The following is a 17,348-nucleotide window of genomic DNA, read 5'->3' as shown; positions in this document are numbered from 1 at the left end:
CTTTCCCTGTTATAATGTTATGGAAATAGGGCTAAATTAGATTAGGGAAAAAATGAACTGATTATTGTAAAATAGCAATTAATTTCTTACTGCTTAACTTGAACATTCATGCACATTAGTTTTCCAAGTAAATCAGTAAAACGCCTTGTTAAACTTCCTTTCTGCCAAAAATGCCCTGCCATCTGTGTTCTACATGACAGCATTTTCTTATTTAATACATATGTCCCCCCTTTTTGAGAAGCATGTTAAGAGTTTTAATATGACAAGAAACAGAAATAAAATAGTGAAAACACATTGTGTTTCAAACATGAATGCAAGGTTCAGATTTTGTGACATTCAGAGAATTTGGAATTTCATGTGCCATCCATTAATTTTAGGGAAATGCTAAGAGGCCTCAATGTTAGAAAAATGTTAATTTTAATGTGTATGCTGTTTGGGGTTTGAGTTATTGGATTATTTAAAAGAGTTAAAGACCTAGTGTTTAAAATAGGATAAATTTGCATCAAATAGTCTGAAAAAAAAACCCACTTGCAAAAGGTAATGCCACAAAAAGCAAAGTAAGGAAATATAAAGTGTTTTTGCCTGGTGGCTGGAAGTGTAGCTCAGTGTTAAAGTGCATGTTTAGGATGCTCAAGGCTTTGGGCACTAGGAGATCTGAATTCTGGTCCCAGCACTATTAACTGCCTTTGGGCAAATCACTTAAATTCTCAGTGTCTCCATTTCCTTTTAGGTAAATAAGAGGCTTGTGTAAGACTAATAATCGTAACACTCCATATGGTGTCACATACCTGTAATCCCAGCAACTCAGAGGCTAAGATGGGAGGATGGTAAGTTCCAAGTCAGGCATGGCAATTTTGAGAGACCTTATCTCAAAATAAAAAATAAATATAAAAAATGGGGGCCGGAGAAGTAGCCCCGTAGAGAACCACTGGGTTCGATACCCAGAATAAAATAAAATAAAACAGTTCCAGAAATTTCAAGAATTTTGGGAAAGTCTATAGGAAAACTTCCTTAAACAAATACTCTCCCGTGATTGAGGCCCTGAAAAACCAGAACGGAATTGAAGGCAAAGCCAAATTTGCAGCTGGTTTTCTTTGCCAAGAATGATGCAGTATGTCACCCGCCTCTTTGTAGGGTGCGGCTGTCTGAATGGGGGCTGCTTCTGCAGAGTGTAATTGGAAAGGATGGAGGTAGGAGTTGTACTTTGTGGCCTTCCTTTGAGCTCATCGTCTGGGTTACTGAGGTTCCCTAGCAGTTGGCAGAGGAGGCCCTACCGATCCAATTTTGACAGTAAATGTAAAGAGACCACTACACTAAGAGGGTGGCAACGAACTCCTATTTCCTATTATCCGTCTCCAAATTCCCACCCCTGCTCCATTATCAGTGGAAAGCTGTTGTGATAAACGGATGATGAAGAAATAGATACAGAAATGATAGAATGAAGAGAAATAAATAAATCTCTAAGTCTTTTTTAACTTTTAAGAGGCCTAGTTCTTTTTAGATGCCACTTGAAGAATTACTTGTAAGAAAGGGGATTTTTTTTTTTAATTTTAAAGAATTAGGAGCTGTGGTTTTAAATAAGATATTTAAACTCTACTGACTACCTTCCATTCTAAGTGATCCCATCCCTCTAAAAGGAAATGCCTTCCATATTCCCCCTAAAAAAGCAAGAGCAAAACAAAACAAAACTTGAAAACTGTGTCTTCTGCTCCATGACAGACAGTAAGGCCATTGTCTTCTACCTTTGGCCTCACTGATCCTGTACAGGACGTCCTGAACCAGGAGCCCAGATGAGGAAAGGTGGGGTGGGGGTGGGGGCTTGGCAGCCTAAAAGAAGCTGGGGGTGGGGCAGGGCTGTGCCCCAAGGCTCTGCTCTTGTCTGCTTTTGCGTTTTTACTCAACACCTCATCACTTCCATCCTAAATAAAAAAGAAACATCAAGGAACCAGCTAAGCTTAATTAGGGGTAAGTAATAAAGTGACATGGTTCTCACTAAACGTTGTCCTCTGACCCCTTTGGACCTAATGAGGTTTCCGCTCAGGGGAAGAGGTCCCCACAGCATGTGGTCTAGGGTGTCTGTGGATCTGCGTGTGCGTGTTCAACCGGAGTTATCTTCTCCTGGCGCCGGGCCCCCTTTCCTCAATTTTCTTAGGTTTTTAGGTTGAAAATGCAGTGAATCCGGATAGTGGCTGAGGGTGGGCAACTGGCCCAGGGTAGATGGAATGGCTGAGACTCAGCTCCCGGGTGCCTACAGGTGGGATCCCTGCGCTGGGGCTGCGGATAGCGCACCCTCCACTAGGACCTGACCGCAAGGGCCGCGGCGCTGGGGGGCGTGTGCGGACCGCATGGGGGCTGGACAACTTGACAGATCGCAGTGAAAGAAAACATTCTACAAAACCAACACCGCCGACTTCCCCACGTCGGTCTCTAAAGACGTGGGTGGAAGAGAGGGGGGCGACTGCGTGGAATTCCGCGAGGTCGCCTGCGCCGCCCACCCGCGCCCCCGCATCGAGCTGCGTCTTGGGCCCCGCCCCACCAGGGTTTGGGCTCGGAGGAGGGGGCGGCTCGTTTGGGCGAAGCGGGTGACTTGTTCCACTTGGGCTTCTCGAGTACTCGGCTTTGCTCCTCCGTAGTAAACAAAAGTGTCGCCGCCGCCTCCACGCTGACTTGCCTCCTAGCAATCAAAACACTGAGAGGGCGAGAGACTCACAGAAACATTCGAGAATTACCAGAAAATAATAACAGAGACTCAAGAGAGAGAGTGTAAGAGAGAAAGAGAAAAACACCCCACTACCCCCCACCAACCCACTGCCTCCTCCCTGTGGAAAACCAGCCCCCGCCCAGGCCCGCGCCCACTGGCTGCCTGGGCGGTGGCGGCGCACTTACATTGGTTGTGCGGGCTGTCAGTTAGGGGCGGGCCGGCGCGCGCGCCGCCGCGGGCGGGGGGCGGCAGCAGATCCCGTAAGTCGGGCGGCCGCGTAGTTGCTGCAGCCGCCGCCGCCACATTCAACAGGCAGCACCGCCGCTGTCGCGCCGCGGGGGAAAGCGAGCGGCTAGCTATTCGCGGTGTCCGTCCGTCTGTCTTTGTGTCCGCGGCCCTGTCAGCAGGAGCGCAGTGCTGGCGCTGCCTGGCCCGGCGGCTCCGGCCCGCAGTCCCGTCCGCGCAGCGAACCCGGAGGAGCCTGGATGTTGATGGACCCGCGAAGTTAAGTTCTGGGCTCGCTCTCCTACTCCGCCGCGCTTTTCTCCCGGTTTCCGTCCGCTCGCGGCGCCGACCTCGGCCCCCCAAATCTCAGACCGGCTCTTGGCGCCCCCTCCCCTCCGCACCCTGGTGCTGCGCTCTCCCGGTTCTAGGCTCTCCCGCGGCTGGGGGAGGGGCGGGGGGTCACCATGGCCGAAGCGCCCCAGGTGGTGGAGATCGACCCGGACTTCGAGCCGCTGCCCCGGCCGCGCTCGTGCACCTGGCCGCTGCCCAGGCCGGAGTTTAGCCAGTCCAACTCGGCCACCTCCAGTCCGGCGCCGTCGGGCGGCGCAGCTGCGAACCCCGACGCCTCAGCGGGCCTGCCCCCAGCTTCGGCGGCCGCTGTCAGCGCCGACTTCATGAGCAACCTGAGCTTGCTGGAAGAGAGCGAGGACTTCCCGCAGGCGCCCGGCTCCGTGGCGGCGGCGGTGGCGGCGGCCGCAGCTGCCGCCACCGGGGGGTTGTGCGGGGACTTCCAGGGCCCCGAGGCGGGCTGCCTGCATCCGGCGCCGCCGCAGCCTCCGCCGCCCGGGCCGCTGTCGCAGCACCCTCCGGTTCCCCCCGCCGCGGGGCCGCTCGCGGGGCAGCCTCGTAAGAGCAGCTCGTCCCGCCGCAACGCGTGGGGCAACCTGTCCTACGCCGACCTTATCACCAAGGCCATCGAGAGCTCGGCTGAGAAGAGGCTTACACTGTCTCAGATCTACGAGTGGATGGTCAAGAGCGTGCCCTACTTCAAAGATAAGGGTGACAGCAACAGTTCCGCTGGCTGGAAGGTGAGCGACCTCGGGGCGCGCGGCCAGAGCGTGGGGGCGCCGTGGGGCAGGTGAAGTGAAGGCTGTGCAGGTTTGCCCTGCCTCTGAAAGCGCAGGGTAGGAAAGTGGCGCGTGTGGAGAGAGCGGACGAGAGTGGCAGGTGTGGTAGGGGGCTTGCTCCCGACTGGTCGGGGGACTAGAGTGTCTGTCTGTGTGTGTGCGCGCGCGCAAGGGAGTTCTGGTGGGACAGGGAACAGGGTTTGGGTTTTAAGGAGTGACGAAATTAATGCCACGGAGCGGACATCGGGATGGGTAGAAAAGTTTGAGGGTAAAATGAGAAAGGGGTTCATTCGGGGAGTGTGTCTCCTTTTCTCTAGCACCTCCGAGGGGAGGGCGGCTCCTTTCCGCCCCCGCGGTGCGCGTTCCTCCAGCCTTGGGCCGCGCTGCCGATCCGTTTCCGCTGCGCGGGGCCCAGCGGAGCACTACGAGGGGCACTGGAAACCCTTCCTGGCCCCCAGGCTGCAGGTGTAGGGCACAGGCAGGGCACAACCGGTTGGGGATGGTGCGCGACGCGACGCGCAGGTTCTGGAGGCAGTGCGCATTTTGCTTTGTTTTTGGTTTTATCTAGAGTGGCCCCGAATGCAGGGGGCCGGGCGCGCGGAGCCCGAGGTAGCGCCTCCGACACGTGCGAAGGGGCGGCCACCGCTCTTGGAGCGCCGGCGACTGGCCGCGCTGGGCGAGCTAAAGTTCAAGTGTGACCCTCGGCGGGGGCGGGAGCTGGCGGCGGCGAGGGAGGGATCGCGGGCTCAGGAAGCAAGCGCCTTTAAAGGGCCAGCGCGTCCGGGCCGCGGGTTCCAGCACTTTTTCATGGAGGGAACCGCCCCCAAACTTGATCCGGAGTGTGTGTGAGGATTGTAGTTAGCCAGGGGCTGGGAATGTTGTGCGCTTTCTCTTGCCTCCCACCGAAGTGTTGTGAAGCGCTGAGGGGCAGGGCCGGGAGCTTTGTGACCAGTGTTTGGGAGAAGTCGAAGTTGAAGTGCGCGCCTCGAGAACTGGCCAGGACCTCCGGCCTCGACGGAGGATTGTAGATTTGTGGAGCCTAGAGGCACCGGGTAGGGGCTGGCCCGTCCGCACCCCGAGGCGGTGAAGGCCCTGCTGTCCTTAGGAAGAACTGGCAGCCTGACCGGGAAGTCTGCGGGCCACGCGGCCTCCCCATATTGACAGTTTCTCACTGTCATAGGTGGTGGGATTGATACAAGGGCTCTTCAGTTGAACAGTCACCTTTCTCACCCCTTCTTGTTCCTCTTCTTGACGGTACTGCTTCATAAAGATCCGTCTTTGCCGCGGGATTGTTACACCAAGGTTGTTTTACAGACTTCCCTGTGCTTAATGTGTGTCAAAAAGGTCATGTTATTCATGTCATATTGAAGTTCCTGGAAAAGGAGCCAAGAGATCTTTTATTTTTTCCAAAGTGTGTTTTAAAGGTGTCACTGCTAACTTCATTACTAGGCATTACATGCAATTTTATCGAGTGTTTCAAAAAAGTAAAATACATTCTTTAAGCTCGACCTGTTGCATATTTTAAGTCAAAAAATCAGGATTGTCAGCCAAATCCAATTTTACTTAACATTTGAATTTAAGTACTTGACTGACTTGCTCCTATATCAATCCTATTTCAGCTATTATAAAGTATTTACTATTTGAAAAATCCTTTGTAGGGGGGGGGGGAGCATTCCTTATTACCATTCTTTTATGTCGTTGGAATTGCATACAACCTATTTCAGCTTGCTGGAATTCCTTAAAGATAGAGAAGGCAATGTTTTAGGATATTTTTAATTTTGCTTCTCAAATGGCTTTGCCAATGTATTCTTAAGCTAGGAGTATAACTTAAATTAAAAAAAAATTAAAAATAGATTCCAAGGTCATATTACACTGTTGACCATTTTAGTAGGTTCTTGTTCTGATTTTTTTTAAGAATAATTATTTTATTAAATTTTTTTTTTTTTTTTTTGCTTACTGTGGCCAGGAGACCTGTAAGTGTCTAAAACTAGAGGCCCAGCAATAGTTCCCATTGAACCTAGTGGAGTTTGGGAGGAAGCAGGCTGCCTTTCTTAAATGAGTAGATGTTTCAGGTGTAATGGGAGTCAGTGGGTGCAAGTCAGAGTGTGTTTTCAGTTTGAGTAAAAGGGTATTTTAAGAAGAAAGGAAACAACCTGAACTGTTCTAACTCATAACTAGTCTTCTGGCTAGAGTTTTCATAAAAATGAGTTACTTGCAAAACCAAGTTTTACTCTCAGATCTGAAAGATCATAAATTTATAAAAGGGAGAAATTTTACTATGACTTTTAACTTAAGAATCCAGTTTTAAAATGCAAATGAACCCATACTTAACTGTTTTAGGACTGAGGAAAGGCTGCTTTGGAACAAAATATTTCCTGCGATTTACTACTGGGAATTAGACTGAATCGTTAATTAAATATAGTTTCTTGTACTCTGCTTCCTGGGGCCTGCTTGAGAATTTAAAAAAGTCATTTGCTGCATAGGACAGAGTAATTGAAAAGCAGTTAGTGTCTAAAAATTATCTTTTGATGTAGTTCCTTAGAAACTGGTTTTATTTGAGGAATGTGCCTTTCGTGTTTGGGGGGATGTATGTGAAATCTGTCTTACACTTGTTTTAGCATTAGCTAGAACTGTCATAATGTTTTAAATAAAGTGGAACCTAAGACTTTTGGAAAACCCAGAATCTTTTAAACCAGTGCAATATTTATAAATAGTGAAACTTCATTTCCATGACCAGCTTTCTCTCATAGAAAGCTTTCTAAAGCCTGGGGAGTAGTATTGTGAGCTCCAGTGGTGGTTGAGTCTTTTTGATATTATTTGGAACACTTCATTTAAAATAATGTTTTTGCTACAGTATTTTAGAGTTGTTAAAAGAGATTTTTAGACTACTTTATTATGAACTAGCTGAGTGTTTTGGTGGTAAATTCTTGGGGAGATGATGGGAAGAGTAATTTTTGGCAGTAGCTTTTTTTTTTTTTTTTGAGGTATCCTTTTGAGTACTGAAAAGAAGGCATCTTAATTTTCATGTAAACTTAAAACAAATTGAAGTTATTTGAGACCTGAAAATTGCTAAAAGGGTAGTAGCAAATATCACTGCATTTTATGCTCTGCACAAGGAATATGAAATGGGGATGAGAGAAAAGAATACAGTGGTAAGTTAGAATCCCCTGTAGGTCAGAAATGTTTTTCCTGTCTTTGTGCTTTTGACTTCATCCAAACTCCAGAACTGCAGTTTGTGTTTAGACTTTTCTAAAGAGCAGCTCTATATTTGCCTGGAATTTCTTTGGGAGAACCTGAACTATTTGCATTTTTCTGGAATACTCTGCCCTTGGAAATTACCCAGTATTCTGGTATCATGGGAATTTACCCAGCTATTTTTTTGGTGTAAGTGTATGCTAGCTTTTGGGGCTTCCTGGAATCCTCAAAATGATTGCAGAAGAGCAGATTTTCAGTTGCATGGAAGGTAATGGGTTTGTGCCAACTTTCTTGCAATTTAAGACTTACCTTGGCCTTCATAGCAACAACTTGTAGAGACTTTCCCAAACCTCCAGGATCTCCCTTGGGTTAATCACTTTTTCTTGGTGTATATAAAATTCTGAAGTTTGGTGTTATTCTTCAATCATGAAGTAGGACCAGATAAACTTGGAAAAAAAAAGTTTATTCTGGTGTCTAAAGGCTTGTATTCCAATGGATATACTATATATAGATATACTTAGGTATAGGAGCATCCTTCCTCTCTCTTTTTTTTTTTTGTACTGGGGATTGAACTCAGGGGCACTCAACCACTGAGCCACATCCTCAGCCCTATTTTGTATTTTATTTAGAAAGGCGCTCACCAAGTTGCTTAGCGCCCGCTTTTGCTGAGGTTGATTTTGAACTCTCATTCCTCCTGCTTCAGCCTCCTGAGCTACTGAGATTACAGGCATGGCCACAGGGTCTGGCTTATAGAAGCATCCTTCCTCTTTGCTTATAAAGACAGAAATCAAATCAATAACACAGAAATTTTTGGTAGAGAATGACTACTTGTTAATTTAGGTTTTCTAAGGAACATATGAAATATGAGAGTACTTTTTGTACATCAATAATTTTATATGGTTCAAACTTTATAAAGCTTTTTCTCACTGGCATCCTGGTTTAACCTTCCGGGTTAGACACTTCAGATGTTGAATCTTAGGTTGACTTCTTATTGTCATTTGGAAGGCATATGGACCACTTTCCTTTTTTCTTTCAATCCTCTTCCTATAACTTTGATAAAAGCTAAGAAAAGCAAAATGTACTTTATCATTTAGTAAATAAATGTGCATCCATATTTCTAGTTCTGATATTAATCCTTATTCAAATGGAAAGAGAAATCTACAACTCCTTTCAGCGTATTGTGTAGTGAATTTTTACCTAAGCATCTTACTTAAATAAGGGCACAAAGTCAATAGGTTTCCTTTATTTCAAGCCATATTTATTAAAGAAAAAAAAAATCAAGTGAAAGCTGTGAGTGTTATTAGCCTCTATAGTCTCATTATGATTTTTGTTCTGAAAATTGCTAAAGGTGTTTGTTTGTTCCCTGTGGTCAGTAGTCACTAAGCCTGGGGGATGGGTGGTATGCCTAAACTTTTACTTTGAGAAATTACATTATACTGTCCTGGTCCTCCTCTCAGTCTGACTTCTCCCCCTGATTGACTTATTTTTCTTTCTCTTATCTGGTAAGTATACTCTAGGACCAGTTGTGGACTTTTTCTCAGGTCATATTCTAATTCTTTACTGATCAATGTCTCCATTACCTGAGGACTATAAATATCTCTTTTTTTTTTTTTTGGATACTGGGGATTGAACTCAGGGGCACTCAACCGCTGAGCCCACATCCCCAGCCCTATTTTGTATTATTATTATTATTTTTTTTATTAGAGACAGTGTCTCACTGAGTTGCTTAGTGCCTCACTTTTGCTGAAGCTGGCTTTAAACTCATGATCCTCCTGTCTGAGCCTCTGGAGCCACAGGGATTATAGGCCTGTACCTGGGCAAATATCCCACTTTGGCTTTAGATTTCACATGTCTAAACCCAAACTACTGTATTTCCCTTTTTTCTCACATAAGTTTCCTGTCTTTGGGTCCCTGGTTGCGCTAAATCATTTAGTTAGCCATTGTCCTAGTTTTCAAACCAGATTTTCCTCTTCAGCACTCCCCCAAGTCTGTTCTGTTAACTTTTCTTTGTCAGAGTCTCTTGAGACTTATACTTCCCAGGCCCTAACTATTCCTGTAGGCTAAATCATATTATTTCAGGCCTAGACCATCATGTTTCCAAAACTTGGATCATCCTGTGTACCTACTGGAAATTCTGCACATTTTATTTGGTATGTGGTTTAGTCAGCTTTTTTTGCTGCTGTGGTCAAAACACCTGATAAGAACAATCAGAGGAAGAAATGTTTATTTTGGGACTCACAATTTCAGAGGTCTCAGTCCACAGTTAGCCTGCTCTGTTCCTTGGACCTGAGGTGAGGCACAACATCATGTTGTAAGTGAGTAATGGAAGAATGTGGCTCAGAACATGATCATTAGGAAGCAAAGACTAACTTCAGCTCAGAAAATACATATACCCCCAAAGCCAAAATTTTCTATTCAGTTATATCTTTGTAATCTCAGTAACTTGGGAGGCTGAGGCAGGACGATCACAAGTTTGAGGCCACCTCGGGTAAGTTAGCAAGACCGTGTCTCAAAATGAAAAAAGCTAAAATTTAAATGTTTGGGGTTGTAGGTCATTGGTAGAATACCCGCCCCCCCAAAAAAAAGTATCCCCCCAAAAAAAAAATCTGGGGAAAAAATATAATTTATTTATTTGTACAGGCATGCATACATACATACATCGGATTGAACCTGGGGTTTTCTGAGCTCTATCCTCACCCTGCCCCTCCTCCTCCTTTTTTACTTTATATTTTGAGACAGTCTCCATAAATTGCTCAGGCTCATCTTGAATTCCCAGTTATTCTGATTTACCTTCCTGGAATTATAGGCATTCACCTCTGTTCTTGTCTAGTTTTAAATTTTTAAATGTAACCTCTTTTTTTTCTTTTCTTTTTTTGGTCGTGCTGAGGCTTGAACCCAGGGCCTTAAACATCTAAGCAAGGGCTCTACTACTGAACTGTTCCTACTCCTTCAACCTAATGTTTTAGGAACACATTCACTTTTATATAAATATAGAGACCCATGGAATGCAGTTTAAAGCCTATGAACTGCATTTGATTTTCAAAATAGCATATAGGATTTGCAATACATGGAGCCAGTTATATCATTGATAGTGTGAATAGTTGCCATTTACAAAATATTTAGCCTTTTGCTTGTTCTGTTCCTTAAAATTAACTTTTATGACTGATGTCTTGGTAGCAGAGTGGTTCAAACAAAGATTACTACTAAACGTAATTTTCATTTTTTGAAAAATGGGAAATTGTTTCTTTTTTCTTTATTTTTTGGTATTGGGGAATGAACCCAAGGGTGCTTTACAACTGGGGTACATTCTTAGCCCTTTTTAAAAAGTTTTTGAGTCAAGGTCTTGCTAAATTGCCCAGGTTGACCTAGAACTTGTGATCCTCCTGCCTCAGTCTTCTGAGTCACTGGAATTACAGATGTGTTCCACCATGGCTGACATTTCATATTAGCTAAATGTTGGATATTCTTGATAACTTTCTAAATGCATGTATCATTTCTCATTAACTCAAGTTCAGAAATGAAGATTAGAATGAGAAATTTCAATGGATCCAGAAGCTGTTAAATTTGGATAGGCCAAACTCCAAATTGATGCCAACCAGCCAGACAAAACTGAATGTATTCAGAATACTTGGAGTCTGACAAGCTCATGATAAACCCCATTTTTTTTTTTTTTTTTTTTTTGGTACTGGGGATTGAACTCAGGGGCACTCAACCACTGAGCCATATCCCCAGACCTATCTTGTATTTTACTTAAAGACAGGGTCTCACTGAGTTACTTAGTGCCTTGCTTTTGTTGAGGCTGGCTTTGACCTTGCAATCTTCCTGTCTGAGCCTCCTGTGCTGCTGGGGTTACAGGCATGTGCCACTGCGACTGGCCCAACGTTTTATACAATAAAAACAGGGGTGTTGTGGTGCATGTCTGTAATCCCAGCTGCTCTGGAGTCTAAGGCTAGAGGATTGCAAGTTTGAGGCCAGCCTCAGCAATTTAGTGGCCCTATCTCAAAATAAAATAAATAAATAAAAATGGCTGGATATGGCTAAATGGTTCAATCCCCAGTACCCCTCCAGAAAAACCCAGAACTGTACTGTGATGTATCAAAAGGCTGGAATACTGATTTATTAAAACTTAGCCATTTTAGAAACAACAAGTGTTAAACTATTTTACTAGTATGTTTATACTTGTAGTAGACATTTTGTTTGAAAGATACCCTGCTGGGGGATGGGAGTCAGTTAAACAAAAATAGGTAGAAATGCCTTCTGCTGTGAGATTTTATTAAATGTGTATGTTACCTTTCACATGGAAAAAATAGCTTTCAGAGCATACTAGATATCACACTTGGATCGTTGCTAATAAAGCCAGGCTAACCTAGTTAAGATCAGTAGGAAACAATAGGGAAGTGGCGAATCTGATTTTTAAAAAACCATTATTAATGTTTTGGATCCACCGAAGTTCAAAATTTTGGCCTGTCTTTGGTCTTTTCATTCTGTAAGTGGAGAGATATTATGTAAAACATCCTCATCCTCAACTCTCATCTCATCTTGGTTCTGATTTGGAAGGGGAAAAGTAGGGTCCTATATCGACTTCCCAGAGGAGAGGTAGAGTCTAGTTTGTCGGCCTTTGGGGAGAACATTCCTTTCAGGATAGCTTTCTGACATTGTCAGGTTAGTTCTTTAATTCTTAGGGTGAAGAGATGTCTGCTTTCACAGAGGAGAAGTGCCACCTCTGAAGTGTCGTGTCTCATTGGTCTACACACAAGCACACCTGATCTGGGAAATGTAGTTGTCTTCAGCAAGCCCTATTTCAGTCACACACGGAAATCCTGAGGCTGTCAACTTTTTCAGCGTGATTTGGCTCCAACATCTCTGTATAGATCTTTGAGATCTAAAAAGAAAAAAAATTTTTTTCCTGCCTTGATGTGTTTTCCCTCCTAGATGATATTTGTCTTAATTACAGTGTAATTCTTTACATGTCTTAAGTTACAGAACTGGTCCTAATGACATACCCTGTGACTGTAACACCCATAGGAGTCCATCTGATTAAAGTGAAGCTGTGATGAGGAGAGTGGAGTGGAAAGAGAGGGTGGCTTGTTTCTGGTTGTTGTTGCTCTCTTTTTAATTAGAACTTTATGCATTCTGGTCATTCTCTTTTATTTGATTAAAGGTGTTTCTTAGCTAAACAGGTTTTCCTCAATTGCTATTTCTTACATATCTGGAAAACAGGTCATGTTTGTGAATCTCTACTTTTATTACACTAGAAATTTGATTAAACATTTGATCTAAGAAAAAAATGTATATCTCTTTACAACCATGGTTACCCCATCTTGCAGTTGTTACAGTACTGTCTTGGCCCTGCTTGTAACTGCAGTAAATAGGCCAAAGAGGGCGATGAACCTTGTCAGTCATATTTGGGCCATATTTGGGTCATAAGCAAGACAGGAGCCTAAGAAAAGAAGAAGAGGAAAGCTTATTTGGATTATGGAGGTGGGGGCCTGGGTAACAATAGTGTTTTCGGTGGTCTGAAGAGTTAGTGAGTCCTGGTGGCACTGAGCTTTGCCTCCTTAGTGTTTCCCCTCTCTTTTCATATCAGTTTTCCTTTTTTAATCTAGAAAATTGGTGCTTTTCCCGTACCTTCGAAGCCTGCCATTCAAGTGGCAGAGTGAGAGGGTCTTTATCTTTGAGGGGCAGGAGCTGGGTGGGGGGGGGGATAGTGAAAAAACATTCTCTGCAGTATAGCTGAAAAGAAATGCATTTAGATTTCAAATGTAATTTGGACAGAGAAATTATAATTCAATCACCTAATTCCAAGGCTTGTAAATATTGTGTGTCCTTCAAAGCTTGAAAACAAAACACATAAATATTTGGGAATGGTCTGTACAAGTAAATGTCAAATACTTAAGACAGTTTGGTTGCTAGGAAGCAAGGTCAAAGGAAATGATTTGCATATGGTTTAACTAGAGACCTTATTTTGGCAAGATTCTTGAGATAGTAATAGTCAAAATATGGATTTTACTCTATTTTGATATGAAAAAAGCACAGAAGCATAGACATAAATAGTATTAAGATAGGTGCTTTCAGTCACCATGATTTTTATAACACAGATGGTATAGCTTTATGATCTTCACTCTGAAGCTTAATTTGCAGAATCATTGATTTGTCATACTGCTGAGAGCTCAGTTTCAGGTGTCAGTCCTTCTGTGCTTTGAATACTGGAGAAACCCAGCTACCTGAAGGCAAGAGTTAGTTACCTCATCTGTCTTTGGGAGCACCTTCTTAAAATGGGGTGGAATTGAGGAGGAAGGGAGCAGAGGGGAAATAGCAGAACTTGTAAATATCAACTGAGGTTGTTTGCCTACTTGGTACCAAGCTGGTTGCATCTCTAAACTTGAATGGAAAAGTTTTCTCACTGGATGGGTAGGCTGTCATGAAATTTGCATGCAGTGAGTGTTGAAAGCTTCCTGTGGACCATTTTACTGTAATCTGTGACTGAATTGGCCTCTCTCCTTAAATCTTTTAGAATTTAATTTTCTCTTTAGTGGCCCATTATGGTATTTGCATACACTGAATGTGATGATTCCTATACTCTCTTCTGTTACCTGTGTTGTTTATTAGCAGTTTGTTTTTTTTTTTTAATTTGTGGAATTGGTGAAATAGAACGAATTCTGTAGGTACTAGATTTATATCACATACATTTGTATTAACATGAAGACTTTCAGATTATAATATAACATTGATTTTAAATGTTCAGCATTTGATATCATTACATTTTAGAAGAATTAACAAGATGGTTTCTGTTTTTTCTCTCCTGAAGTATTTGGAAATACTTATTATTATTATTAGGGAAATTTTATTAGGGTTAAAAATTCTGTCAATTTGGCATGCTTTGATGACTTTGAGATATATATATTTCTTTAACTGATACTTCATCAGCTTTGACCACACTGACCTGTAGCAGTCTTCTTGTTGTTTTCTATTCCAGTAATCCTGGGATTCTTTTTTAAGGTGGTTTATATTTCTTGAAATGTCATTTTGACACCTTTGATGATCTGAGTTATACCAAGAGCATACTTGAAAAAAGAAAGCAGAAAGATTATTCATGTAAAAATTTAAAAGCATGATTATTACAAACTTCAAGAATTACCCTGCTTGCTTGAAGTGTGAGTGCACTTGGCTCTGTCCCTGATGCCATGGAATCAGAGACTGCCCTCCACAATGATACTAGCTTGGAATTCTCCCCATGCTACTTATTCAGAAAAAAAATATTCTTAAAGTAATCTGTTCAGCTTAGTTGGGTTTTAAGCAAATTAATGAGTTGTTTGAATGTTAAAGTTTGTGCCATTGCCTTTCTAGTATGATTACAAAAGCTAAGGGTGGAGGGTGTGGGAGATACAGAATTAAATGGAGAGAATATTATATTGGTACAGATGTAGTTCATTATACTATAATGATTTTCTTCCACAGACTTTTCAGAAGGTGCATGTTTGAAGTTAGTCAACTTCTGAATTCATTAACCATTTGATTGCATGCCTTATAAATTACAGTTTTAAGAAAAAGTTTGAAAATAATGATTATTGTGCTATGTGGTATCATTCCACAATATAAAAGATCTTGAGTTACATTAAATGCTGACAGTATTTAAGAAGGACCCTATTTAATTTCTTCAGTGATGAAAGTATAAAGACATTTTAATCAAAGACAAGTTGTTAATGGTTACTAACCATGGCTTTTACCTGAATTTTTAAAAAGAGGCAAGAAGGAAAAAAGGAAAACACTTTCAACTATGGAAATTGTGAGCTGAGATTGACTCTCTCTTTCTCCACGCCCCCCCCCCCCATTTGTCTTTCAAATACTTCATTTTAAGTAGTATTGGTAAGAAGAAGAAAGAGGGAGAAATAAAAACTGTTATTTCAGATTCTAGGGTAATGCATCAGAGGGTTTGTTTTCATGATTAAATTCTTTGTGATCCTTCACTTGTTTGAATATGCCCCTGGGATTTGAAATGGAGAAATTCCTATTCCTCCTTAGTCACATGCCTTGTTAACTTTGATTCTGTGTGGCTTGCTGAGACTATTTCAGGGATTCACTTAAAAAAAATGACTTCCATTTACCAAATTTTCCCTTCTTGCCTTTTGGCCTTTTGCAGAAAAGCTCACCTCTCCTGAGGAGATGTCTCTGCTCCCCCAAATTGCTGTCTTGTTCCTGTGGCCTAAAGTGAGTTAGCAGTTACCTTCTGCAGACCTGTGCAGGGCACATCATAGCAAGGGTCCACTGAATCAGAGCAAAATGATTTGTTAGATCACTTATATCATACAAATGAACTTGTATGTTCTTTAGAAAGCATACCCTTATAGGCCTAGAAAACTTAACTGAATGTTCTTTCAATCTTTTGGATTTATAGTTACTAATTCTGGCTGTAAATATATTAGTAGTATTTTGGTGTGGCCAAATATGGGGCATGACCTTTGACATCCTGCTTGGCTATGCCTGGGAATTTGACATTCTTCAGTTTAGATGGAATTCCCTTGTTTTGTTTCCTGTGATAGCATGGGGAAATACACATTTTGGCTCTTTCACCCAGAGGTGGAGCAAGACAGGAAGAAAGTAAAATCGAAATGCACAAAGTAGGTATTAATGACTTTATTTCAGCTGGGTGTGGTTAAATTGGCATACTTTTATAGACATCTGAGACTATGAAAGTATTTAGTTAGTGCAAAACACTAAGAAGATGCTATAATCATACTTAGTTTTTATTTTCTTTGATCTAGATTCATTATTCTTTTTTTGACTAGTTAGACATTTTAGGGTCTTTGAACTGTTGCATTTAAGTACACATGGTGTTAATAACTAAAATCACTGTCATGTCTTTTTGTTGATTCTTTTTCTAGACCTACATTCAACATCAACAGCTGAGAAAAGCTGCAAAAAGAAACTGGTTTGTATTTCTCCCTGAGAAAGGGTGATGTTTTGCTACTATTAACTAAAAGTTTACATCTGTGATTTTGTTTTCTAAATATAACCAGAACCACCATCAATAATTATCCCTATTGAATTACCATAGAACTCAAGTATTCAGAAGCAGAAATTGTTGAAGTCAGGGTTTTACAATATTTTCCTTTTAAAAGTCACAAGAGTTAGTGGGGTGTGGTGGCACAAGCCTGTAATCCCAGTGACTTGGGAGGCTGGGCAGGAGGATCACAAGTTTGAGGCCAGCTTAGGCAACCTAGTGAGACCTTATTTCAAAATAAAAATTAAAAAGGGTTGGGTAGAGCTCAGTGGTAGAACACCTTTAGGTTCAATCCTTAGTATCTCTCCCTCCATCATAAAAGTCAACTTTTGCTGTAAGTTCTTTAAACAGAAAACCACAACTCCCCCATCACCCCTAAATGCCCCATTAATAGGCTTGCTTTTTGTTTATTAAATTTTTAAATTTCCCATCTAAGGCTGATGTCCAGGGTAAGCTAGTCAAAATGTAGGTCTCAGGGAGTCTGTTTTTTGTTTGTTTATTTTGTTTTGCTTTGTTTGGTGCTAGGGATTGAACCCAGGGGTGCTTAGTCACCGAGCCACATCCCCAGCCCTTTTTATTTTTTGAAACAGGATTTCACTAAGTTGCTTGGAGTCTTGCTAGGTTGCTAAGGCTGGCTTTGAACTTTCAGTCCTCCTGCCTCAGCCTCCCAAGACACTGGGATTACATGCGTGTTCTACTGTGCTCAGAGATTGTTTTGTTCTCAGTTACCACCTAACTGTAGAGTGCCACATATGACTTCTGGGCCTTTTTTTTGGTGGTTGTAGGGATTGAACCCAGGGCTTTGTGCATGCGAGGCAAGCACTCTACCAACTGATATCCCCAGCCCGACTTGTGGGTCTTTGAAGGCACAAATATAAATGGCTCATATAAAAAGGGCGCTGCTTTTTCACCAACCTCTTCTCACCCATCAACATTTTCATCTCCTCTTTGCTTTCCTTTTCATTTTTGGTCCCCTGATTTAAAACATGTGACTTGAATAAAATTCTCTAACCTATTAATGTAAATTAGGGGAAAAGTTTCTTTAAAGGTCATTTCTTGTTGCTGGTCTGACTTTTTTATTCACGACAACCACATTGTA

General features: G+C 42.5%; 1 protein-coding gene across 1 annotated transcript in view; it reads left to right on the top strand.

Annotated features, from left to right (window-relative positions):
• Positions 1 to 2,951: 2,951 nt before the first annotated feature.
• Foxo1 (forkhead box O1) overlaps positions 2,952 to 17,348 on the top strand; it is a 93,398-nt gene continuing 79,001 nt past the window's right edge. The window contains exon 1 of the mRNA XM_046454151.2: positions 2,952 to 4,014. Coding sequence (XP_046310107.1) covers positions 3,391 to 4,014 — 624 coding nt within the window. The 5' untranslated portion in view covers positions 2,952 to 3,390. The remainder of the gene's footprint in view (positions 4,015 to 17,348) is intronic.

Source organism: Marmota monax, unplaced genomic scaffold (genome assembly GCF_021218885.2).
Source record: "Marmota monax isolate L192 unplaced genomic scaffold, Marmota_monax_Labrador192_F-V1.1 WCK01_AAM20220418_F8-fsc00011, whole genome shotgun sequence".
Classification (NCBI taxonomy): domain Eukaryota; kingdom Metazoa; phylum Chordata; class Mammalia; order Rodentia; family Sciuridae; genus Marmota; species Marmota monax.
This window is presented reverse-complemented; position numbering and strand designations above follow the sequence as displayed.